This window comes from Barbatula barbatula (assembly GCF_947034865.1).
Source record: "Barbatula barbatula genome assembly, chromosome: 2".
Taxonomy (NCBI): domain Eukaryota; kingdom Metazoa; phylum Chordata; class Actinopteri; order Cypriniformes; family Nemacheilidae; genus Barbatula; species Barbatula barbatula.
The window spans coordinates 2,289,177-2,316,462 of NC_136767.1; the positions used below are offsets into that span (position 1 = coordinate 2,289,177).

Sequence of the window (27,286 nt, forward strand, 5' to 3'; positions counted from 1 at the left end):
GTAATGCCGTTTTTGATTGAGACAGAATCTCACCTTCAGAAACTGATGTTCTCATTATTCACTCGCTCTGAGTGAAATTATCCCACAGGAGCAATCCTCGAAAAAAGACTTTAGCTTTAAATGGCTCCCTGTGATACTTCAGCAATCACATTGTGTTAATTACAGAGTGTTTTGGCTTGTGGTGAGGAACACATTCCATCAGGTCTGTGCCTGTGTGGGTTTATCCTGACATTTTGGTGCCCGAAGCATTTCCACAAACTGAAATTACCCAGAATCTCGCAGGCCTCGGATCATTTCCTTTTCTTAAAATGGCTGCCTGGCCTTTTCGCTTTTGTAGGGTTTATGGTTTGTGGTTAAATACCTTTTATGAAATTTATATCCTGCAGCATTCGCAGCGTAAAAGCGTTATGTACTATGTTCTGGATATTTGTTTATGATGCAGGCAAAAATTTTAATTTTCTCACTAGAGAATTTTTTTCTTGTTATGTGTTTTGCCTCTCTATCGCCATCACTGTTTGAAACATGACATTGCAGATTACTTTACGTACATAGTTTTGTGTCACACTTCGTCCAACTGACATCTCCAATGGGAAATAATTATAAACTAATCGCTGACATTGTGGCTAGGAGATGTACTTGATTTATTTATTTTTTTAAGTTATGAATAATCGTTAGTTACCTGCCCAAAATCATATCAAGATGAAATGACTTGGTTTCCAGATACTGTGGCATTACATTATTAGCTTTAGCCTGAGGCGTAGAGACTCATTTTTGTTTAGTCAGCATCGGGTAATATAAATAAAGACCCGTGGTCTGCTTTTTCAACAGAAATCATTGACTTCACACAGCGTGGTTTTCTGTCGGGGTTATGGCATCGATCATTTCTCTCAGCACATCTGCTGGGTCATTTAAATGCAAAACCAGACCCAGGTGAAATGAGCCAATGATGACAGAGTATATTATAATCCGCATTATTACTGGAAAATGGAGGTGATTTCATGCACAAAAGAAACTTACTCTCACTCCCAGACCTTGAATGAAAGCTTGTCACTCGTTCGGTCATTAATACGGAGTGCGCTGGTCTGTGATTGGCCCACCACTATGACACGCACCAGGCCAGACGTACCTTAGGACCCCTGGCCCACGGGTGTGCTAAATGGAGCGCTTTATTCTCGCTGTAGCAAGAGGCTATTTTTGTCCATGTAGTATCAGGGTCCGGAGTTTCTTATTTCCCCCCAGCTTTTGTCATCACTCCCGGGGCTGCACTTACCACCGCCACCCCCCGATCCTTAAGTGCCTCTCGTTGGGAAGCGGACACAAAGGCGTGTTAGTATTCATTTTGTTTGTTTGCTCTGGACCTGTCAGCCTGTCACACAAAGCAGGCCACATCAGAGAGAGCTGCTCCGCTCTCAATGGAACCCGAGGGGGTCTGCCGAGGAGAAGGAGGGGGGACGTCTTTGACCCAAACGTTGTTCCCACAGGGTAGGGTGGTCCTCGGCAGAAGGAGGGAGGGATAGCGGAGGGGGGTGCAAGGGCAGGGCCACAGTTTACTGGGGCAGAAGGGGGGTGTAGGGTTGTTTCAAAGCCAAGGGGGCTGTGTGAGGCTCATATCAATCACAGCAGTTTTTGGAGGGAATAGTTATGAAAGAAAAGGGGTGGCCACAGGGGGGGGTGTTCTTCTCACTGTTCCTGCCTCTGTCCTTTCCCCTTAGTATGTCTCTCTCTCTCTCTCTCTCTCGCTCTCGCTCGCCCTCTTTGTGCCAAAGCTTTTCTGGACATCTGCCCAGACCTTAACCCGGTAAAAAAATGAAACACTCAAGCCACCAGGCATCTCACCAAATAAAAAGGCTGCAGACAGTTTTTTGAAGGGTAGTCTACACGTTTCTGCACGCATGAGTGTGCGAGACAGAGAAATGTCAAAGGTGCCTTTATTCTGTACGTTTTGTAGATTCTTTTTTCAACTTTGGAAAAGCGACATGTCTGTCTTTCCAGTTCACAAGCGTAAAGAAAGTTCAGCTTTGTTAATCATAAAAGAGGTCAGCCAAAATGTTACTTGTGATCTGTCATTAATTATTTCAGTGAATACCAAAATTTAATTCAGCGGCAACAAATGTGCCGATAGATATCCATCAGATATGCATTAGTGCTTTGTGATAGTCAAAAATAAACATTTAAAGCGCCGTTTTTACATGCAGTCAGACTTGTTGATTTGCCATCTATTGCTAATGATGTTTAGTCTGGCAGTATCTGATCAGACAGGTGCAGAGAGCATCCGTCTGTATACTGATCGAGAACCTTTTACCTAACTGGATTATAAGATCAAGCTAATTCAAATTAGCACAGAATGCTCGCTTGCAGTAAACGCGGAGGCCTTACGTTGGTAATGCAAGGCATGGTTTTCATCATGCTTCTCGATCTCCCCCCAGACCTCCGCCATGTGTTCTCTCATTCCTGCAGTGCATTCCACAAACACTAGAAATGCCAAATGGAGGAATTCTTCATCTGGATAATGGGATTTAGTGCAGTGATGTATTGTAAACAGTCTGAAGCTGATTGATTTTCTTAACGCGCTGGGATGATGACATCATGACCCCTGGCCATATGCTGCCAAGAGTGTTTGCTACACAATTTTGAAATATGTGTTAAGGAAATGTTGGTGTGTCGTGCTTGTTTGGGCTTTTGTAAGTGGTGCTTGACTATTGCTTATATCAAGATTGAAGGGGTTTTTAAGGTGTCTTCACAGACTGTTAAGGGTAAAAGGTATATCTCACCCAAAAATAAAAATGCTGTCATGTTGTTGAAAATCTGTATATGACTTGTTCTTCTGTGGAGCACAAAAGAAGATATTTTGAGAAATGTCTTGCTGGTTTTGTGTCCATACAATGGAGATCAATGGGGGCCAGTGTTGTGTGGTTACCAGCGTTTTTCAAACTAACATTTTTTGCGTTCTGAAGAATAAAGTTGGTCATACAGTTTTAAAGAAAAATAAGGGTGAACAAATGGATACAATTATTTGGGGGTGAAACTTTCTTAAAATGTAATTGACTTGTTATTGTGAACCATATTTTTTTACTTAAGCCCCAAACAAGCATTGCGTTGTTGGTGTTCTATCACGAATGAAAATTAGTCATAAACCTTTCAGAGGAGCATTGCGGAGTGAACGCAGCTGTGAGGAAGATATTAGTCACATAGCTGTATGACTTGTTCTAATGACCCCTGCTGACTGGAGCCATTAGTGCAGGTGGAGGATCCTTCATTTCACTGACGTCCGCTCAACATGTTGCCTCTTTTCTTTAGGAAAGGACTCGAAAGCTCTTCCTCTCTGTAAATATTTAGATTTCAATTAGCAGCTCTGCATTTCTGTAAAGCATCTGACGTTTTTAAGAAAACATACAAGTTCCGCGCTGTTGATGATGGATGTTGGGCAATACTCCGCTGAAAGGAACTGCTTCAGCCGGCCTCGGTTTTTAAGTTCAGTACATGTTAATTTGAACATTTACCAATGCATATTTAAGATTAAATGTATATATTGACAAACCGCTTCTTAAAGGGATGGTTAACAAAAAAATCTGTCATCATTGTCTGCAAAATGGGAAACAATATTTTGAAGAATGTCTTAATGGTTTTGTGTCCATACAATGGAATAAGAAAATTATGATCATTTTCATTTTTTTCGGTGAACTATCCCTTTAAACGCCTTTGCTTCTCCACTCATTGTCAACATTAAACAACGCGGATGTATCTAGAATATTAACATCTTCAGTTGTTGGCATCTAGCACATGGCAGGATGGTATCAGAATGCTGTTTCAATCTATTATCTCCTCCATTCAGCCACAAATGTTTTATTATCCATTCACAGCATCTCTCGTACACACAGGGCGCTCTATTCTGTTTGTGCCAGATGCATTGTGGGAGCCGTGGCTCGACACATCCGCTTTTTTAATGGGCTTTAGAACGAGCCCATATTTTCCCCTCATCCTTGACCGTGAACGACCGTCATCCAGATGGGTGTTCATTCAAGATGGAGGAACACACAAATTGCGACGAGTGACAAATATCACAAAGTTGGTATTTTGTCGACCGCTTGTGGAATGGGGTGGCTAGGATGCTCCTCGGGATCGTTTATTATCCCTCCGACGACGCCGGCGGTCGACAGCGCGGTTTATCTATTATGCGTTAGCAGTAGATTAAGAGCGCCGTCTCCGCTGCCTACGGTCTGTTAATCAGTCAGTTCAAGCAGGGCGGATGAGTTCAGAGGGCCTGGTGGGACTGCTCATAATGAATTATTCCCCACGCTAACAAACACACAGCGTGACTGGAACTTTAAAGCCAATTGTGGTGATTACGGGGGCTAATAGTATTAAAAGGCAAATTAAGAGATGAGAGCGCGACGGCGTAGCCAATGAGAGAGAAGGCCTTGTTTGCGTTTGACCCTCTCCTCCAATCAATCTAATTCGTCATTAAAATCATTAGACTGAGAGAGTGCGAAATTGAAATGGCTGCCAATTGTTTCCATTGTGAAATAGCTCATTTTCATGCAAATTTTAATACGGCAGAAAACAACGAGGATGACTGAGAATTAAATTGAAGTAAAACGTGAACCATTTCTCACCTGCTAACAGGATGTCATGTGTAATGTTTTGGGTCAATACTTGATTTAGCCACAAAATCTATTAATGCAGAAAATTATTTTAAACTGCGTAATTGCCATAAATCGTTTCTTAAAATGTCTCTTGTTGTAGCTGTACAGTGCTCTAGATTATTAGTTTTCTTTCAGCATGATTTTATTCAATTCTTGTTGTTAAATTTTATTTAGAATTTGGAAAAGTAATTTTTTGTAGCAGACAAGGTTCAGTATTCTACCTTACTGCTCTCGTGAACGTTCGCGTTTGTGTAAGACTGTACTTTTGAAACCATGTGTACTTTTTTTTACACTGCTCTCCTTTGCACTTCCGCTGTAAGTTGCTCACTGTAAACACAAAAAAGGGAACAGATCGTGTCAATCGAGGGAACATTACTTTGTAACATTTCTCAGAGAGATATATTATAGCTCATGTGACATTTGATTGGTCTGAGCACTGATAGCAGCGCTTAGCACTGAAGCACATAATAAATGTGTTAGAAATGCAACTATAATTAACATGAAAACTGTCAATATAAAAATAAAAGTACCTTCACAATATGAGTAAAACTATAATAAAAATGAAATCAAAATAACTCTGCAACAATGAAGAACCCTTTGTTAATCTACTTTGTTAAACTAATGGCCTTGTTGTCCATATAGGATGGGTTTAAAGATGCTTCAAGCCCTGTAACTAGATCTAGATATTCCAGATCAGGTGAGTGCCACTTTATCCAGGTGTGTGTTGTCCTCAGTCCGGTGTCAGATTGCCCACGGGCCGCCAAAGTGTAGGAGCTGTCGAACGAGTCAGCGCTGGCTTTCACTTACCAATTCTGAAAGTGTTACAGAGACCATCTTACAAAGCCTGTGATTTGACCAATTAGCCTGTGGCTAGAATCAGAATTCTGTACTCTGTAGTTCAGTTCGAAAACAAAGCTGACCTGCTGTCATGTTAATCGATCTATAAAGCTTGTTGAGATTGTAGGAAGGACATCAAAAACTAAACCAAGAGTCCTTGCAGTTCTGGTGGCAGTTTGTGGTGTTCTGATTGCATTTTGGGTACCAACTTCACTTCTTCAAGCTGTTTAGGTGTCATTGCATCATTAGTCAACGTCCGAAAAGCAGCCTCTTGCCAAGCTATGTTGATTCAACATCGGACTCGTGGACTGGTCATCTGTCAGGCAAACACTGAGATCTTGCACATGCAGAATTGAGTGCAGGGTAGAGCCAGTTTGGCCGGGTATCAGTCGGGCGAAGTTGCATGTTTGGCTCGCTGCGTTTCTGTCTATTTTCGGTGGCTCTGACTCATGGTATCCCATGGTTACCAAACACACAAGAGGCCAATGACGCTTTGGCTGGCCAATTACCATGACGGTGATGGAGGGGAAAAACGAAGAGAACAAGAGTAGCTACCAAGAAATGTAAAGGGATCGAAAAGGGGTATCGAGGGCCACGTGAGGATGCCAAATTTGGCTTATGCGTTGGACTCTCGGCTGTCTGTTTATCTGGTCTGAACCCGACTCATCTCCTGCAGCTCTGGGTTTTGGTGTCCGCCTGGATTTGGTGCCCAGGCTGCCCAGTGGCCCTGCCAGAAACGCTTCTCTGTTTACAGCAGATAGGAAGTGCTCATTAGAGGACTCATAAGTCATTTATGACTGCTGGGATTTGTATTATCTGGTGAGGAACTCGCTGTCAACACATTGACGCAGTATGTTGTTGTGTATTTACACTGACCAATGGGGTGTTTGTAACATACGACTGCTAGCAATTCAATTTACGCCACTCAACACATCAAAATCTGCATTTTTCAATCTGAATTTGTTTTTTGGTCTTTGATATTTATTATTTTTAGGTTATTTTTTCAGGTTCTGCTTTTAAGAAAGCAGTTCCTAGACAGTTATTGAGTTAGTGAGTTTGCTGAGTGCCGTTGACATCCTCAATGCCAAGGTTATGCCACATCCCTCAAATATTGTTTTTGAGACGGGAGGGGGGATTATATCAGCATTTAGGCAAATTAAAGGGCGGCCAAGAGACTTGGCACTCAACAGCGGAGACTGTATCCTGTGGGCCAGGGGAGACCGCAAATTCCTCATAGGATTACAGGATTAGGAATCTGAAAGGTGATGCAGTTTCTCACAGATGCGGGAAATAAAAAGGACAAGCTTGGCAAAGGAGCGAAGCCTCATTAATGTCTGCTTCCCTTTAATTAAAAACTACTGATTGAATGATATTGCAGAGGATTAGGCTAAGGGATAACTCCTGAAATGCACACATGCGACAGCGGGATGTTGTAGGTGAGGGCTGTGGGTGGCAGATAAAAGTCTGGACTGCCTGGGTGCCTTCAGAAGGTGGTATGGAGTTAAGTGAGGCATTACTCTTGGCTGATTAGAGGGAGAACAAAAAGGCAATTCCAAATAGTGTGATGGGTAGGCAGATCACCATTATAAGGTTTGTCGAGGGACTTATTAATTGTCTGCAGTCATTTAACCTGTCAGAGGTAGATCTTATGTTTTTCAAGAGGGTTGAACATTAAAAGGACAACCAAACTGTCGTTGGATAGCTTTGCTGCAAATACCTGTTTTTCTATAGGTGGTATTGTAAACTCCATGTTTGAACTCCTAGTGCCTGCATCCAGTGTGTCAAAGCAAGTGCAAGGCCATGGCTCCAGTTAACTGTTTGGTTAAAGAATCAGGTAGTTTTGCTCACACTTTCACTTAAAGCATTAGGTAATTTTTTAACAAGTAATCAGGTTTTTACAAGAAGCGAGACACCTTTATATTACTGACTTTTATGGCATTTTTCAAGGGCATTTGCACAAACTTTCTTTCCGTGCATTACTCCGCTCTATTTCAGACAGTATTTCTTTTTCTGTGCTATGACCTAAACAAACCAGACTTCAAGGTACTTTGATGTCAGACTTATAAGTCTTGTCGGTTTCAAATCAATGTCTCCACGCTATGCTTTAAACCTAAAGATAAATCTTCGTGAAAATTGTATTTTCTATTTATTAGGGCTGTCAAATGATTAATCGTGATTAATCACATCCAGAATAAAAGTTTACATATTCATACACACACATACATGTATACATACTTGGGGAATATTGAATATTTTTATTTTATATAAATGTTTATACATTTTTATATTTTATAATTTTCTTAAATACTGTATATGCATGCATGTCGATAAATACAAAATGAATATGCACAGTACACAGACATGTATATAATATACTATATTCATGTATATACACAGCAATTTAAGTACAGTTTGCTGTTTCTGACAGTACGTTTGTTTGGTGTTTTGAAAGACTAATGTGAGCCTGTTGAAAACACCAGGACCCCAGATGTAAACTAATCTAAAACCACAGCATAGACTGTCTTAGCCTCAGCTGCAGAGCTCTGAAATGGAAGTTGACCTGCTGAAAAACAAAACTGTGGTTAAACTTCATTACCGCCTGTAGCTGTTGGCTTTGAAAACAGGATGGCTTTACAGAACATATCCTAGTATCAAGTGCTGATCTTGCAATACGTTATTTCTAACAGACCAAACCACAAGTCTCAAAGGCTTGCAAAATAGTAAATGGTATTATATGCTTTTCTGTGGGTGTGGCCCACTGAGAATTGGCAGCAAAACAGTAGTTGTTATCAGTGACAGCATGTAGGTTCCTAGTTGTAGTTTTTTATGGGGTGTGAATGTTTTGTGTCAAGTTACCTAATGTAAGAGGATGTATATGTTTACTTTTCAAATATTTAGGTATTGCTGGACAATTTGCTTCAGTTTCTAAATTGTCCCTTTTTCTTTCATTTTCAGACCTACGAGAGGCCTTGTAAACTTGTGGATAAAACTAACAGTGCGATGATGGATGTCCTTGGAGAGAGCACAAAACCAAAGCATGAGTCTAAAAGCAACGACATTTCTGGAGACAAAGCATCCCCGGAACAACACGTTATAGATACGGAATCAAAAAGAGAATCAGCATGCTGCAAGAACCCTTCATTGGAGCCCAACGCCACATTCTCAAAAACACAAGTTAAAAAGGTCACAGAGGGTTCTCCTGGAAGTCTTTTTGCCCCTGCCTTATCCCCTCTAGGTGTTGACTCACGAGCATCATCAACTGATGTAACACTGAGTCCCCCAACTGACTCAAGTCTGTTAACACACCCTTCATTCAGCAAAGAAAGGGGTTTGCAGGAAGTCAACGAGCAAGTTTTTGGGAACATCAAACGGAAATATGGAAGGAAAGACCCAACTAGGGCAATGGTCACCCATAATTTAGAACTTCAATGGGCCAAAAAGATGGACAGAGATACTGAAAGTCAAGATAATAGCAAGCAAAAACAATCATACAACTCTGAATTTCAGTCAGAGGAACCTGAGTCAAGCAGTAGGACAGATGATAAGTGTAGGGTTTTATCGGTTGGTGACACCCATCAAACTGATGAATCTAAGAGCCGAAAGAAAAGAAATAGAAGAGTAGCTGAAGAAAACAACATGCTGGATGATGCACAAATAACACATCATGTTGACATGACTGATCATGCTGACCAAGGTACCACAAGACCCAAAATGACAAAGAAAATAGACTTCAGTGCACCAAAACAATTTAATGTGAATTTACGGGAGACAGGAGCAGACAGTACAGGTACAGTGACTGATGATGTTGAGATGTTCCAGAATAGGCCGAGGAAAAACCCAGCAGGGAGACCGAGATCAGTGATTGATGCTGACAAGCAAGCAGATGGGAGGCAATCAAAGGTCAAGGACAGGTGGTCTTATTTAAAGTCCCAGAATTCTGCGCTTCGCACAGACGCGAATCAATCTCTGTCCATCGAAGAGCCACCCTCTGCCTTTCCCATTACCCCATCCAGCCCACTCTATACAAACACAAACAGTCTGACAGTCATTACTCCAGTAAAGAAGAAACGTGGCCGGCCCAAAAAACAGCCGTTGCTCACTGTGGAGACAATTCACGAAGGCACCGCAACAAGCCCCGTCAGCCCTATAGCCCTAGATTCATCAAGCAATTCGAAGAGAAGGAAGAAACATGACATGTCAAAATTGGTGCAGATGGCCTTAAACAGACCCCCTCCAGGACAGCAGTTGAAATTCAAGAAAACCGGTCAAGAAGGTGTCCTTAAAAAGAGGGCCAATAAAAGAATGAAATTGGTAAAGATGCAGAGCATTTTGAATGAACTTTTGTCCACTTCAAGTACGGGTAATCTTGCCTTGAAGTCCAACGTTCCGGTTTCGAATGCCATGTCAACCGTGGCATCGACAATCGAGGCCCATTTCGGCAAGCAAATCAACGTGAGCAAGCATGGGACGATTTACATCGGCAAAAAGCGAGGAAGGAAACCCAGAGTTGATCCGCAGGCCCAACAAAATGAGCACAAAGCCAGTGATAAGCACCCGTTGCCTATTTCCAGTCCATTCGAGAACCCTCTAGTGCCTTCAAATACATCGCTCGCAACCGGAATGCCTTCTCCCAGGGTCCTGCATTCTCTCTCTGCTCACCCTGCCGCCACAGATACCAGCCAGCATGACCTGAAGACAATGCCAAATCTTCAGCCTATCAGTGCATTGCCAACAAAAACACACAAGGGCTTGCTAAGTATTAACTGGAAGCTTTCTCCCCCAAGACTAATGGCCAACTCACCATCTCACTTGTCAGAAGTAGCTTCTATCAAAGAAGTCACCCTGTCTCCTGTTAGTGAGTCCCACAGTGAAGAGACAATCCCCAGTGATAGTGGAATTGGAACCGACAACAACAGCACATCCGACCAAACCGAGAAAGGTCCAGCGTCTCGCAGGAGATACTCCTTTGACCTTTGCAGTTTCGATGCAACGGAGGCCGCCATCATAGAGGCAAAGAGCAAAGCAGCGAGGGGACACTACCAGAAGCGTGCCACTGCGGTTGCTGTGGAAAATGTATTTGCCCAGGAGAGCCTGAAGAAGCAGAAACATCGTAGAAAGCGCAAGGCCCTCCAAGGCCGGGATGACCTGCAGTTTATAGCTGACCTCGAGGAGCTGGTCAGCAAGTTTCAGGCCTTCAGGATTTCACACCGCAGTTTCAAATTCTACCACGAGAATTCATATCCCAGCATCTTCCGTCTCAACTTCGACCACTACTGTCCCATGCCATACTATCCCTATGACCCCGTGCACTATCTTCGCAGGAGCTCTGAAAAGTCAAAGAGGAGGCGCGGTAGGCCTGCCAAATCAAATGAGCCAATATCTCAGATGCCTTTTATTCAAGGGTTTGGCTGCCCCGTGCCCGGCGGCAATTACTATGCACCCTACGCAATGCCTTACACGCCCATGCCTCTCGCCACAAGTATGATCAACATGGGCTATTACGGCCAGTACCCTTCCCCGTTGTACTTATCTCATGCACTTGGACCTTCAGGCTCCCCTCTCATGAGGCCACCAGTCCCTCCACCAAAGTTTCACCCCTGTGCGTCCTCTGGTCTTGTCGCTTCTAGCCGGCATAGAGCGAAGAGTATGCCACATGAAATGCCTTCATCTAGAATGGGCGACTCCCATCACTCTTCAAACAGCTGCTTGCCCAGCGTCTATCTCCACAAACGCAAACACAAGTACAAGCACAAACATAAGGAAGATCAGTACATCCCACAGAGAGAGGACCTCGGTGGACTCTTCAGTGGAACCCAGAGCCCTGCCTTCATCAGCCTATTAAACGACAGACTGGAGAAGAACTCTCTGTCCAAACTAAAGGACAAGCAAAGAGGCAAGCAAAGCGCTGACGCTTCACCGAAAGCTTCCAGGAACTACTTTGAAGTAGACACTCTGTCGTCATTATCCTTATCAGACTCTCAGCATTGTAAACGCATTAGAGGAGAGACACTCAACAACTTCCTGAACATCTGCACTAGACAACCACACGAGCGCCTGCGTGCCAGCCAAGACCAGGCACTGGGCTCTTTCAAGGGGCAGCACTTAGGGGACAATGATTCCAGCATCCGTGGCAGGAGGCGTAGCTTGGAGGACTTTGGATCATACAAAGAGGGAAACGTGGTGTCCTTTCAAGGAAGTAGAGAAGAGCGGGCGGAGCAGATGTACCTGTGCTCAGACATGGCTGTTTCAGGTAATATTTGGGTTTAAACTAATGGAAGATCCATGTTTTGCTTTTGTTGTGTTGCCTCCGTATTGAAAATGATTTTTGGTGTACAAGCTTTGATTAGCAAACGTGTAAAACGGCTTTCAGCACTTTTTTCCGAAAACCAGAGGAACAAATGTGCCTTTCTAAACACTTTTATTCTGTTCTCAGTACATCTGGCATGGAGAATGTAATACAAGGATGGAGACAACTATAATTCAACATTTTCTCTCTCCTCCCTTTTCGGCTAGCCAATGGTTTTTTGTAGAGATATATTATTCACACTTTTTGATTTATATTCTACAGACACGCAATAAAAAACCTTGCCTCTTGTTAAAAGAGCTGGAGAGAAGCCAGAGGTTTAATGAATCCAGTCGACTCCACTGAAGGGGAATTGCGAGCCCTAGGCACAGTTAGATTACATTTTCACTCCCCTAGGGGAACTATGAGGATGACTCATATTCTGCCTGCTGACACCCACCTCCATGAATTAACCAGACCCTTAAAAGAGCTAGTTTGTTGTTCTTAAACAGAGAAATATGACATGCAACCCGCCTAAGTGTACATCTGATCTCAAAGCACGATTTAAGCCTGTTAAAATCACATTTTTAGAACAGCCACATGCTTTGCCAGTGGCTATTTGGCTATCATGCAATAATTTGTAGGAAAGTTGGGTGTTTATGTGACCATATTTGCATTTAAGGTCAAATCTCATTTACAATTAACAAGATCTATTCGTTTGAGATTCATGGAGCATTGGGTAATAAGGCCATCAATCATTATGATGGGAACGTGTAGTTTTGGACAGATGTTTTGCCAGGTTTTAATCCTAAAGCATTTAAACCTATCGTCATAAAGTGGTAATGCTTAAGCAGGTTTTATAATAAATGTTGGCAAAGTTAAACCTAAAGCTTCACTTGAGGGCGTGAAATCCTGCGGTGGGACATGCTATATTTATTTTGTTTTGGAACTTATTTTAACCAAATAGTTTTTTAACCTCTATGTGAAAACTGTATTTCTACTTTCAAATAGTCGAGGTCCGGACCATATAACCAAATATCAATGTATTGTTAGTGAGAGAAACTATTAATATTTCAAACTAATTCAAAGTCATTTGGATTACCTAATGAATAATGATAGATCTTCTGTACTTGCGTTGGAGCTCCGCATGATTTGTTTGTGTTTAATGGGATGGCACGAGGATGAGTAAAATATGAGAGTAGTTTTGAATTTGGCTGAACAATTCATTTAACTATTGACAGAGTCAAAATAAAATGTCACCTGATGATAGGCTCTTGAAAGTATTTCATCTTGCATTTTGTGAGCGCATGTGGTATGGATTGGGCACTCAACGTGCAGGTCTTTCAGCTCTCTAAGCCCTGTTTAAGTAAGGCTGGCTTTAACTTAGCGTAATGCCACTTATTTGTTAGCACAGGAATTACGCAGAGGATTTCCCTGTGATCGAGCTTGCTGGTATACAGTTTCATCTTCCCCAACACTGCAAACAAGTAAGGAAACCCCTATTAAAGCCATCAATAATGCTGGCTGTGAGGGATGTTTCTCAAGGTCTACCGAAACGTCAAGCTAAACAAGGAGTTCATGCATTAAATCACTAGCTTGCCTTGACTAGAGAATATATTCAGGGGGAAAAATCATCTCTCACGCCACCGTATGTTTTGTTTTCTAAATCGTTTACCTTTGAACTGTGGAATTCGGTTGCTATGACAACAGGAAGTAGGCCTCCGCTGCAGAGCTGTGGCGACAGCGGCGAGGCGAGTCCATAAATTGCTGCCTCTAATGAAAACATCGTGCGCAGGATGCAGGTAGAGATTTCAGGGAATAAATGAGTTGTGACGCTCCCTTTGAAAACGAATGTCTCTGTCCAATGATTTGTTGGCACTTGGGAAGAATCTGCGAGTTTTCCCGTGATAAACTGAGGCCGGAGAGGGAAGGGCTCATGTTTAGTCAAGCACAAGTATTACTTTATTGAAACCAAATGGGCTGAAGGAGCCCATGCACAGCTGGTTAGTGACCCATGCTTGTTTTTTTTCTTTTTGTTTAGCTGTAACTCGGATCCAACCCTGCCCTGGTGATTTGCCATCTTTTGCAACTGGATGATAATTATTCTTGTTGAAGCTGATAACTGAGGAAACACATTGTTTAGAAAATGTGATTGCTGTTTAATGAAAGTGAATTGTTTGGTGCTTTAGTGCCCTGGTTAATATGGTGGTTGTTTTGGCCTCTCGACCTGGATGTGGGATGAAAAATGAACGTTTTAAGCAACCTTATCTGACAGGTTCATATGGGATTTTCTTAAAATGTCATTTATTTAAGCCTGAAAAACAAGTAACAATGGGTTCATCATAATTTAAACATTAAATGAGTGAAGAAGTCATTATTTTACAATTCGTGCCAGTTGGATGTAGTCTGGATGTATGTATCATTTATATTAGTTGTGTTATTGTGACCCAGCTCACGATTAGATAATGGATGTATGATTACCATTGTATCACAAAATCTGAAACAAAAATTTACATTCAAAACTCAATAACATGTATTTTGTTTTTCAATTGAAAATGGAAAATTAAATGTTTGATTCGTCACTGAAAACTGAATTTTAACCCAAAATTTTATTACGAAAGCTGAACCATGAGAGGGAATTGCTTGAAGTAGTGATATGGGGTTTTAAAGGGGTCATATGGCGCGAATACGTGTTGTTCTGTGTCTTTGGTGTGTTATAAGTTGCCCATCCATGCATTAGACGGGACAAAAGATGCATTCTATCTAAAAGCAAGACCTGCCCGAAACGCCTCGTGTAACCACACCCCCACAAATCGACGTCAGTTCGTGGTATGATTTGACTAAGACAATATGTATACGCAGGTAAGGTGGGCGTACCTGTCACTACAGTTGCTATGTTAGTCACATGTTGGTAGCTCGACCAATCACCACTGTCTTTCTGACAACATTGGATTTAATCATTTAAAAAGTACAGTGTTTTTTACAGTTTCTAAAAAACAGCAAATTTGGACATACAAGGTTTTGAAAGGACTGAGACGATATGTAAAATCGAAGCAAATATGCATAAAGTAAGGCATAAGAAAACCTCAGTCATCAGAAGAGTATCATTGCACACATTATTTTAGGCATATTTGTACTATAAAATAACTAGGATAGTATGCTTTTCAAAAGTACAATCCATTTCTTTGTATGCCCACTTTCCAATTTTTGTGTAGAAACGTATGTGCACCGTACTTCACTTTAATTCCATAATGAGCTGATAAAGCAGATATGAGGATGGATTAGGAAGTGATTTATGGGTCTTAATCACCAAGCGTATCCTGTTTTTAAGTTTGCACAGGTGCGCTCTCCGCCGAGCTTTGGGAGAAACCTAGAAATGCGTAAAATGCTCCTGATCGCAATCCAGCTCCAAACATCTTCCACAATTACAGCTCTTGTTTGTTTTCATGGAAACCTACCAGATGGAGGGGCAATCAACGAGAAAAGAGACCTCTCCAGAGATGCAGGAGAAATCTTAGATGTGGAACGCACATTTTAGGCAGCTTTGGAGCGTCTGAACTCATTTAAAACGCGGCTGCCAGAAAGCCAGCATTTCCTCAGCTCTGGGCTTTCATCCAACGCTCAGACGTGAAGAGTAGAGGCAGTAAATTAATCACAAATGTATCTGAGGCCTCGTCATTTATTGCTCGTAATTCCAGACACATCTATTTGCCGTGGATGTGCACACAGATTATATTCACTGATGGTCTGGTACGTTCCCATGTTTCCTTGTTATGCGCATTGGATGCGGCACATGTCAAGTGTCAAGAATCCTTTCCTTTAGTGCTGCGTGTTTCACATGTTGGTTTATTAATAGTTCGCTCTGTTGGATCGTATCAGTTACGATAGGTTCTCTATAGCGGGAATGTTTACACGCGAGCTAAAACAAATAAGTGCGACGACACATCAGATTGTCAGATCATTACCCGTGAATGTTTGTCTCACTTGGTCTGACTTCATGTGTCTTGTTTACTTTTCACTGCCTTCAAATCAGTTCTGTTCAATGTTTACTGAATCAACTTTGCTTCCCCTCCAGATTCCTACAAGAGGAGGCACAACCATCCGGAAGAGCAGTGCGACTCACAGAAAATGTGCACCTACTCCAAGATCCTCACTACCAAGAAGAACCTGGATCACGTCAACAAGATTCTGAAGGTCAAGAGGCTTCAGAGGCAAGCCAAGACGGGGAATAACATGGTAAAGAGACGCAGAGGGAGACCCAGGAAGCAGCCGCTTTCTCTCGAGGATGGATTGATGGCACAGATGCCAGTTCTGGAAAAGTGCGTGGACCTTCCCGGCAAGAGGAACCTTCACGGCGGGCTGGTGCCTGCTCAGCTTGAGTTCTCCAATCACGACTCCATCACAGACGCCATTGAGTCAGTGGTGCACATGGCCAGATCTCAACCCAACACACAGTCCACGCAGGGAGGCAAGTACTGGCACAAAGTTCAGCCAGAGCTTCAAGTAGAGCGTCGGCGAGGCAGAGGGAACCAACGGGATGAATGTTATAACGCCGGACTGTGAGTTAGTGCTTGGGTCTCAATTCTACTGACGTATTTTAGTGGGCATTCGCTGAGCACGATCGTGCTTCGTTTTTCAGATGCTATTACAAACTTTATCCGTCTCAAGGAGACAAATTTAACTCGTTTGTTCCAAAGCCCAAAACCAGGAGGATTTTGAAACCGTGGCTTTAGCCGTAATCTACCAGCACATGTAAATGAACTTAAATTACGGTACTGTGCACTTTTTCTTTGTGTTTTTCTTTTGTTTTGCTCAAGCACAAGCACAGATCTTCTGGCTGAGGTGATTTTGAACAACAGGTCATCGGTCAATCGCTTACACACATTCACTTGCCTGTGCTCAGGTGTGTTTCATGCAGGAACTAATGGCAATACTTTTGAATGAACCCCATTTCCATGGCTAGCTTCACTGTACATAGCAACATACTCTACTAACTTTTCAAAGTATTTTAGATCCACCTACAGTATACTGTCAGCATATCAAGTCTAAAATCATATGATGTTTTTGTTTTAACCAAATAGATGCGACATAAGCGAGCTTGTGTCAAAACGCATTTAGTTACGCAATCCAAACAAAGTGGATTCATTGCATATTGTTATTTTAGAAACGAGACAGAATATATAAACATTGTCACCTGGAGATACTGTCGTTCACATCAGGCTAGATGAAAAATGCTACGGTTGCATTTAAAACCTACAAAGCACTTATTTATGTTTTTCGGGATGGGGAGGGTTGGATTGTCACAGTGTTGGTTTTTTCGCTTTAAATATCAGCGATCATCTGAACGATATTTTCGCCGAACGGAGCGACCAGCTCGCCTACTTCTTATTTGAGAATGTGCCTGCTCTTATTAACAAAACAATAATATAGTATGTCTATATACCTGTCAGTATTAGATATTCACATGACCAAAGTATCGGTGTAGTCGTGTGTCATAGGGTAGATGGGTTTCAGATTAGCTGCTTGTGTATATTACTATTGAGTGGATAGTAAGTGTGACGGTGTGCTTATTTCTTTAATACTCTGTTGTTTGGATTGGTTGGATAATAGAAACCGGAATGTACACAGAAGACTATTTAGGTCCGATCATAGGACATCGCAACCGTTTATACTGTATGTGCCCTACGCTGTTTTAGAAACAGACTTTGTAGAACAATTAATATATCATTTACAATCTGTATAGATTTTGAATGTGGTCCTGATTTGAATAGCTTTCCATTTGTTATTGGTTTCTCGGTTTTTCATATACGTGCCTTACGTTTGTCTATGAGTCCATAACATGTTCAGGTACAAGGAAAGCTTAATGGCAAGATGTTAGTCGAGAATGTACATAAACAATAATAATCATGTAAGCAGACCTGGTTGTAATGTGTTCGATGTTGCATTATTTCAGTTGAATCAACATTTTAATGATACACACATGTACTGTATTTACTGAACCTCAGCTCAGTCATGAGCCGTTCACGTTATGGACGATAACAATAAAAATGTAGTTTTAAAATTATCAATGTAAATTTAAGAGAATTGTGCGTAACTTTCGAGGAACTAGATTGTTGGGATCACTTCTTCTAGCTAATGAACAATAAAACATACTTGGGGGGCCTGTGAAATTCTATTCTTCCGTTTTATTTTTTCATTTATTACTATACAATAGTAATATATTAGCCCACATCAAAATCTGTTTTCTTTAGTATTTACTCAAATTTGACATTTTGACCCTGACAGAAAGGAAAATACTGTCCATAATATACAACTATGTTAATATAAATCAGTTTCTTTCTAGTATACTTTTTAACATTCTACTAAAAATGATTGTGATATTTTAAGTGCCTTAACTAGTTAATTGTAGTTAATGCGCTAAAGTAAATTATATAGTCCTTAGAATTAACGCATTGTTGCTGTTATCCTCTGTTGGTATGGACGCTAATATACTTGTTTATAGTTATCGTCCAAAATGTGAACGGCCCTTTTTACCATTTTGTGATCAGACAGCACATTTAACTACACATTGAAATACTATAAAAACAATATATGTATAAGGAATCCCACCCCCGAGGTTTTTAAAAGGAACACACGCTTATTTTACCATGCATCAGGTTGTTGCTGTGAATCCACGGACGCATAACTTTTTTGCATCGACTCTTTTGTAAGCTTTCCATTTTGTTTTACCAGTTTAAACTATGAAGTGGTCTTACTGAGATTTTCATTCTGAAAAGTTACAACGACCAATAGTTTGTACCAAAAGTGACTATCGCTTCTTTTGCAATTCTAATTATTGTCTAGAGGAGAGAGACTGACCTCTAAAGCAGTCCCGCCTTAAATGTTAATTTCAACAAAAAACGTCCCCTGTCAATAGTCGACTGTCTCTAGATCTGCATATAGCTGCATGGATATCATGGCTATGAATCGTGTCGATGCAGTACAGTATGTTTCATTCAGTTGTCCAAAGGGGGACACACAGTGGCTTAAAACGCATTCTGTCCATGTGACAACTTTCATTAAAAGAAATAATAATTGCTGGCAGCTATTTGCCTCTGGCATGGACATTTTGCTGGATGCATTCAATCGGACTGGTTTAAGCGAACCATCTTGAAACGTTGCCAAAAATGTCGACCTTTTGTTCGTGCTTTAAGCACTAAAGGACAAAATCTATGTTTTAAACGAAATGTACACCGTAGCAGTTTTCTGAAACTCGACTCTAGATGATGCAGTAAAAAAATGGCAGCTTGGCTTCTGCGGTCTTAAAATGCCAGATATATTTTCTCCACCAGCTGATAAGTGGTGCCTTGTGAAGTTAAGGTGTATTTTTTTATGTTCCGAAACAACGATTGCAATTTCATTACATGCTGTATGTGTCGAGTATTACCAAGGTCACCAAGAGAATGTTATCCACACAAGTGTTGTCACGAGTATCATATTTTTCTTTGTATTGTTAATGATGAAGTTATAATACAAGTGAAGTGTTAATCGAAAAGTAATATTCCTCATAAGGACACAACACATGCTCTTATCGCGCTGAAATATTTGAAGAATCTTGCATATGGTGTTTTTGATAAGTTGATTTGCGCATGCCCCTATTTGATTGTATGCATACCAATTTTGAAGAAGTATTACATTTCGATTTGGATAAGATCTTAAACATTGTTTGATATGGTTTTTTGTAATGGATTTTAAATTCATAAAGCATTTTTGTACATTGTATGGATATTAAAAACAGCAAATAATGGACGTATATACAAAAGAATAAATACTGATGTACACAAACATATGCATTGTACATAGAATGTATGTATACACATTGGTGTGTAGTGTAACGGTGTATACAGACATGTTTATAGTAGTACACTGTACATATGTACATACATGTAAGCTTGCATGTGTTTGGTCACGTTTGCCGTTCATGATCTTGTAGTTTTATTTTTTTATTTCTCTTTCTTACTGTAAAGTTCGCGTTGTGAACCGTCTCCGGTGGGCGGCGACGAGCGCTTAAAATACAGTCGATCTTGTTCATGTCATTTCATTGTGCAAAAAATAATAAATGAATTTATCGAGAGCTCGCTTCAGTTTATCAATTGTCTTTTTGCCTACTTGTTGATGTTTTAGTCCTGCTGATCTTTATATTACCATTTGAGAAAATATTGTAGTATTAGCTATAGCTAATCGTACTTACCTTACTATAGTAAATATTGAAGTATACCATTTTTACTACAGTGTATCGAGTTACTATAGTTAGTTATAGTAGAAAACTATAGTAATTATTCTGTACTATACCGTGCTGTACTACGAGTATTATTAACACATGGGTCTTTCTCATAAAATCATTGTTGCATCATTGCAGTACTGATTTGAATTATAAAACATATCATTCGGTAACAAAAAATAATCCTAAACATAATTGTGTTATTTACCTTGGACAAAGCATGATTTGAACATAGGAATGAATTGTATTGCTTTTTCTGCTCGTAATTTAAAATGTAAACATTATGAAAACTAGATGTTCTCAAGTGACAAAAAATGATTGACAGAATATTCATGTATAATAAAAATGAAGAAACAGTGGAAAAAATGAAGTGTCTGATGCCCACTGTAACCTTTTTTAAAGACACACACACACACACACAAAGATATAAGGTTTGATTTTGTGCCGGTACCTTAAATGGCTTACAGGCTAACAAATGTCTCAAGTCAAAAGCTTAAAGGGTTAGTTCACTCAAATATTCTGTCATCATTTACTCAGCCTCAGGTTGTTTTAAACCGGTCTACAGGTTTTTGTTCTGTTAAGCACAAAGAAAGATATTTGTAAGAATGTTAGCAATTTTCAGTTCTGTGACATCATCCACTACCAATAGTAGTTTTGTACTGTTGAACACGAAGTGAGATATTTTGAAGAATTTAGGAACACAAACAGTTCTGGAGCACCTTTGACAACCATTTAATTTGACCTGCTATGTCAGTCAATGAATTGAAACATTCTTTCGAATATGTTTCTCTGTGTAATTTATTCAGGTATGAAAATGACATGAGGCTGAGTAAATGATTTTTGGGTGAACTATCACTTCAATGTTCTCTGGTCGTACTGTATACACAACTTTTTTATTCTCATTAAAGATACGGGTTGTTTTCCGCATTTAGAAATGTTACATGTATAGATTTCTTTTGGTTAATATCGTATTATGTTTGGTTAATAAGACATCGTGGCTTAGCTTCTTTTAGCAAAACAGGTTTATGGTTATTTAAGGCATTTTTTGTCTAAATTGGTTGATGAGAGTGCTTTAAGAAAACAATAAACCTAGATTTCGTAAGAATCTCTCACATAAGCATAATTCATACAGTTCAATCTAGTAAAAACTGTAGTATATTACACTATTTTTTATTTGGGTCACTACTATGCTAATAGTAATAATGATTTTACAGATAATAGTTACTAATGTGAATGATTATTCTTTCATTATATTGATCTCTGTCTGTCTATCTACTGTATATATTCTGTATAGTGTTATAATGTTACCTACCGTGCAAATACAATTTAGAAGCATATATCATTGCTGTTATCATTCCAGACCGCATTATACAGTAAGTGTAAATGTATATGTGGGCATATATTGTGTACATCATCATTTAGCAGTGCACATCTGTCCTCTGTGCTTGTAATTGGTGTCCATGTGCAGTTTACTGGAGGGGATCCCCGCTCACTGCATGACCACAACACTGCAGAGAAGAGATAAACGGATTGGCCCGAGTCGCAGCCATTGGTTGGTGAAGGCGAAGTAAAAAGCGTCTAACCATAGGCCTGTGCCTCTGTAAAATTCCTGTTGCCATGGCAGCTGGGGGAACTGCCCAAATACTTCAGTGCTCCACTTGGTTGGAATAAAATGTCTCGAGTCAGTCTGCTGAACGCGCAGGCGCGTGTGACATTGCGGAAAATTCGAGACTGCAATTTCTGCTGAAAACGGAGCGTTTTGGTTGGAAATGAAGAACAGATGACGAGTGTTTACAGATAATGGGGTGCAGATGATAATGTGGCTTGTTTGTTCCTCTGTGCCACAGTTGCCGTGTAACTCGCATTACAGCTAATGTGAGAGTTTGGACATGACGTACTCATGAAACGATGTTTGTCACCGAGCACGTCTGTTTTAGAGTAACTGCGTACTGTGCAACGTGAACTTTACTCAGTATTTACAATCCTTTAACACTAGAGGCAAGAATAGTTTAGAACACCGGTTTGGTGTTAAAGTCATTGTTCATGACCTCATCCATGTTATTCTTTTTTGGGAAGGCAGGTGTCAAATGATGCTTGAATGTGTCATTACCGTTTTGCTACACCCAAAGCCTGAAAGTAGATTTGTTTACATTTTTGTGTTTTAAAGTGGCTTCTGTTAAATAGTATTCAGAAACTATGAAACGAGACTAATAATTGAGTCTTAATGGAAAAGCCCTAAATACAGAAGTCATATTCTATAGCAAATCATTTTCTCTTCATCCGCCTGTTATTACCTCAGCTTGTATGCAGCCGCCTCTCCTCACTCCCACCCAGCCTCTGTCATTCCTCAAAGCACCACTTACTATTTGGGATACGTCTGTGAATATACGTCGCAGGACGCAAAGGATGCTGTTCTTTATGATTGGCAACCGGCAGGGTTTCAGTTGCTACGGTGACAGTCGCAGCAATTTGCTTAGCGAATGAAGCTCTTAGTGTTTTGAGGAGTACGTGATGGGGGTTTAAAACGCGCTCGCTCCTGAATCCGTCAACAGAAGAGTTTTTGATTTACATGTCAGAGCGTAGAGAGGTTAAGACACGGTCTCTCCGGAGACATCCTTATTTATAGGGTTGAATGCTTTGAAAGACTGCTTCTGCAGAAACAGATTCAGATGACAGATAATGTGTGAAATTGAAGGTTGCAAGTTCATGAGAGAAACAAGATTTAGGGATTGGTATTAGCGTAAAACTTGTTGGTTCGTGGACATCTAATTGTTCCACAGAGGAGAGCGGGCCTTAAGATTATTATTAATAACAAATTTGTCATCGACACTTCGAGTTGTTTAAGATGTGTATAAATGTCTTTTTTTTCCGATGAACACAGAGAAAGATATTTTGAAGAATGTAGGAAACAAACAGTTCCGGGGCACTTTTGACTACCATTGTTATTTTTCCTACTATGGTAGTCAGTGGGGTCCAAGAATTGTTCGGTTCAAGCATTCGTCCAAATATCTTTCTCAGTTTTCAACAGAACAAATACAGTTATACAGGTTTGGAACAACCAGACAGAATTTCTATTTTTATCGCTTTAACTATATTGTGACAACTTACCCCACGTAGTGTGATCCCCGGCCCTACTAATGGGTGAAACACCAACGTGTGGAATTAACTTGAAATGATTTTTTCTTGTCAAATAAATGTGAAAATTTTAATTTACCAGTCTAGAAATGTAGTTCAGAAGCAGCTAAAAAATAAAACCAGAAATATTCAGTCAAGGAGAAGGTGTGACAACTAGCCCCGGTCTTTCCGAAATGTTTACATTTGACATACGTTCTTATCGGTGGTCTTTAATGAGTAAGTATTAGCAGGCTGACTCACAACAACAACCTGTGTGTTCCCATCTGTCAAAACAGTTTGCGTGCACGTCTGCACTAACTGTACTAATAACTATATATAGTTCAAATTTACGACTGTAAAAACATTTGTGTTTGTCGCAACTGCTCAAATGGTCCCTGATGGAGACCATCACCTGGTCTGGGTTTCCTATACACATTCACACTATTTACACTGCTTAAAATGCCTTATGATATAAACTAATAGCATAACGTGAATGTGTAGATCAAACCAACTTGAACTGGTTTATTAATCGTGAATAATAAGATCTCCAAGTGCTTTTGTCAGGTGATTTCACTTTGCATGAAATGCTTATTTATTGGATGTAGTTAACAGCCAAGCTTGAGTGTTTTGATGTGGATGTTCAGCGCGTTCCTCATCCCTCCCGTTCTCTGCTTATGTAAGGGAACTCATCAATCATACCTTCCCTCCTTTCCCTCGTACTGTTTTTCCTGCATGACATAGTCACTTGAACTTGAGATTTACTTTCTTGTAAGATTTTTCCCGTTCTTTGTTTCTCGGCGGTGACTCCAGGTCTTCGAGCGGCTCACAGGAAAGCTCTCCCGGCAGAGCACTCAGGTTACTGTTTAGTGAAAAGGTGCTTTATTCCCAGTAATTAGTGAGGCTAACCCGAGGCACGCAAGTCGTCTCCTGCCGCTCTCTCTTTCCAAACATACCAGGAGGATCTGAAAGCTTGCGTAGGTCCTCAGACGCTGAGGCGAGATGTTTTTCCTACGGCGGAGCTCTTAAAACATTACAACTACACTGTTGTGCTAGTGTCGCATCTCTGCTTTGTCTTGAAAATTTCACTTCGCATTATTATACATTTTTTTAAAGGATAGTACACTCGGAAATAAAAAATCTGCAATCCTATACTCAGACCGTGTCGGTCCAAATCATGCTGCTATTTTTCCAAGAAACGCATAAGGAGAAATTGTCATGCTCCTTTATTTTACACAACGTTTCATGGCATTCATGACAGTCAACTTCCAAAATGTAAATAAAATCACATTCAACCATAAAAGTATCATAAATGAGGACCTATATAGGGGCTTCCACATCGCAAGAATGATTTCATAGTTCTGGGACGATTTGACGGAAGTACTCGCTCTTTGTTGTGTTCGCACCGCAGGAACCAGCCAGAATCAACAATGGAGCAACAACGTAGTACCTTCTCGGAGGCCGAGTCTAAACCAGCAAGATTGGAAGGACCCGTGGCGTAAGCAAACGCTGATTGGCCGAACTTCCGTTGTTTGGTTGTTCGTCATTGTTCGACGGCTATGGCAAGAAGGGATACAGCTCCTGCCACATCTCCCGAGATTGTAGATTGAAGAAATCAAACAGGGCTCATCTGGCAAGATTTTGGGCCGTAGCTGTATGCCTTCTAGCCACAACCTTGTTCGACGGACTTGCTTAAATAATGTTGTTGTAGACCAGCTTACGTCACTAAATAGTTCAGTTAGCCAGTGCGAATGCGATCGAGGAAATACCCTGAGGGAAAACCTACTTCACAAACAACAGCCTTTTCGGTCGTTCCGAAACTTTGTTCCTAAACTCATCCAGTTGGAAAACGCCTCACAGCTTCCATTTTTGTTGCTATCAAATAACTAGATCAGCCCACGTGGTGTTGCGTTTTGAATAAGTCATGCTCAGATCAAAGGTCATCTGGGAATACTGCTCAAACGTTGGACTGTTCATCAAGGAGGAACTAGTGTTACAATTTCCCTTTTTGTCATTGACAGGTTGTAGTTGACCAATATGAGTTTTAATGGCCAGTGTCAATATTGAGAAAGTTACGTGGCCAACATAACAATGTTATTACACAAAATGGTCATCATCTAACTTAAAGGTCATATCTCAAACTGGCACTTTTCAGGAAAACCTTTTTTCAACTCTTTACAAAAGATTTAAACTATTCTGAATAGAAATATGTTTGTACTTACTGTACCATGACAGAAGTGTCTTGTTTAAAGGTAAATCTTTGTAGTTTTGTGGTCATTCTTTTGAGTTACTGCCGGCCTGTGAATCTGACACATTGACATCATGTTAAAAAGTGAATGGTGATTGGTCATTTTATTGTCAGTTACATCTGAGATTTTCCTGAAACGCAGAACTAATGAATGGTGAACGCAAAGATGTATCTTCTGTACACAACTATGTTAAAAAATAAATGTGTTAAATGTACAAAACATGGTGTCACAATATACTGGTATACTGTCTGAAAAAAGTGCTGTGAAGGTACAGTTATGTTACTTAGCAAACCGGACATTTAACGGTACACAATAGGTGCATGCTGTTGCTTTATACCTTATACCTGTAGAGGTACAAATAAACCCTTTCAGGTTAGTGCTTTTATTACATGCAAACTCTTTCCATACCGAGTCGTGACGTGAGGGCGTGGGTATCGTTGATATGTTTTTGCCCCTCCCCTCCAGCGACATGTTGTGAAGAGATTCAAACCTCCGTTATTGTTAACAGACGGCAAAAATCCAACTAACCAATCAGTTCCGGATGGAAGAAATCAAATCCCGCCTACATTTATTTCTCATTTCAGAAGCTGTTTAAATTAGATAAACGTCACGATAAGTGAAAAAATACATTTTCAGGACATTTTCATGCAGGAAAAACGGCAACTTGTTTTATTTTTCATCAGAAGTTGTTTGATTTCAGATGTACTCAATGAACTGTGGAGCTCGTGAGACTGCGCAGCCGGCTGCTGCAGGCGCTCTGGAGAATTAATTGAATTTGAAACAGTGGATAGCTGTAACATTATGTAATGCCACTGAAGTCAGAATAGGAAGGAAGGTAATATGTTACTGTTTACATTGCGTACGTTCCACCACAGCGATGAGTGTTGATTTTATTGTGTCCTCTCCACTTCGGGGCACTGGGCTCTTCTCTGTATTGTTTTGGATTCGATTATAAACCCTCCGGTCTTGTTCATTTAGTTTTGATTTACCCTGTGCCACACCATTGAGAAGGTTGGATCGAAAAGCTATACATGCAGGAAATAAAGTGTAACAAACAAAATACACTCAAACGTAAAAAGATCCCAATCTGACAGTGTTAATGAAAAGCGTCTTCTTTCCACCCGTCAGTACCTCCGATTTTTCATCCGTACCCAAACCGGTTCTGACTCTTCACAGCTGTTTTCGTTTTCCCTCTCCTTGAGAAACTGCACCCCTGTGCCCCAGCAATAGCACATTATTGTAAACATATAATTTCATAGTGAAAGCAGCTCAGGTTGTTGGCTGTTTGCCGCCTTTTCATTTAGAGTAAAACTGGGGATGTTGCCAACATCTGGTCTATGTCAGTGTTAAGGGTTTCTTGCCATGGCCCCTCAAACTGGACGCGTCTGCCAACACAGGGATACAAAGCAGGTTTTTGTGATTAATCGGAGGGCCGGCGTTAATCGCGAGGGCCCCGTTCTCAGCTCAATCTGAGGAGGGACGATCAAAAGGTGTAATGGTACTTAAGTGTTTATTAATCGCAGGTTTACCTGTTATGGGACTAAACGAAGTTGGGTTCGGTCATGGTCAACGCTAAATTTGTTCTACAAGAGACGTGTTTCCTAGAATGTCATTGGAACACAAAAGAAAATATTTTAAAGAATGTTCGGCGGTATACATTCACTTCTATTGTATGGACACAAAACTGATGTAAGTCAATGGGTACCGCCGTTGTTCGGTTGCTAACATTTTTTAAAGTGAATCTTCACCCAAACATGAAAATTCTGTCATCATTGACTCGCCTTCGAGTTGTTCCAAATCTACATGCATTTCTTTGTTCTGATGAACACAGAGAAAGATATTTGGAAGAATGCTTAAAAACAGTGACTCCCGAAAACTTACTTTATCATTTATTTTGTTCTTT

At 40.6% G+C, this 27,286-nt stretch overlaps 1 protein-coding gene across 1 annotated transcript in view; it reads left to right on the top strand.

The window, feature by feature from the left end:
* The window catches only part of setbp1 (SET binding protein 1), a 50,891-nt gene extending 31,015 nt beyond the window's left edge, over positions 1-19,876 (top strand). The window contains exons 3-4 of the mRNA XM_079485907.1: positions 8,436-11,730; positions 15,839-19,876. Of these exons, the coding sequence (XP_079342033.1) occupies positions 8,436-11,730; positions 15,839-16,326 (3,783 nt within the window). The 3' untranslated portion in view covers positions 16,327-19,876. The remainder of the gene's footprint in view (positions 1-8,435; positions 11,731-15,838) is intronic.
* The last annotated feature ends 7,410 nt before the right edge of the window (positions 19,877-27,286 follow it).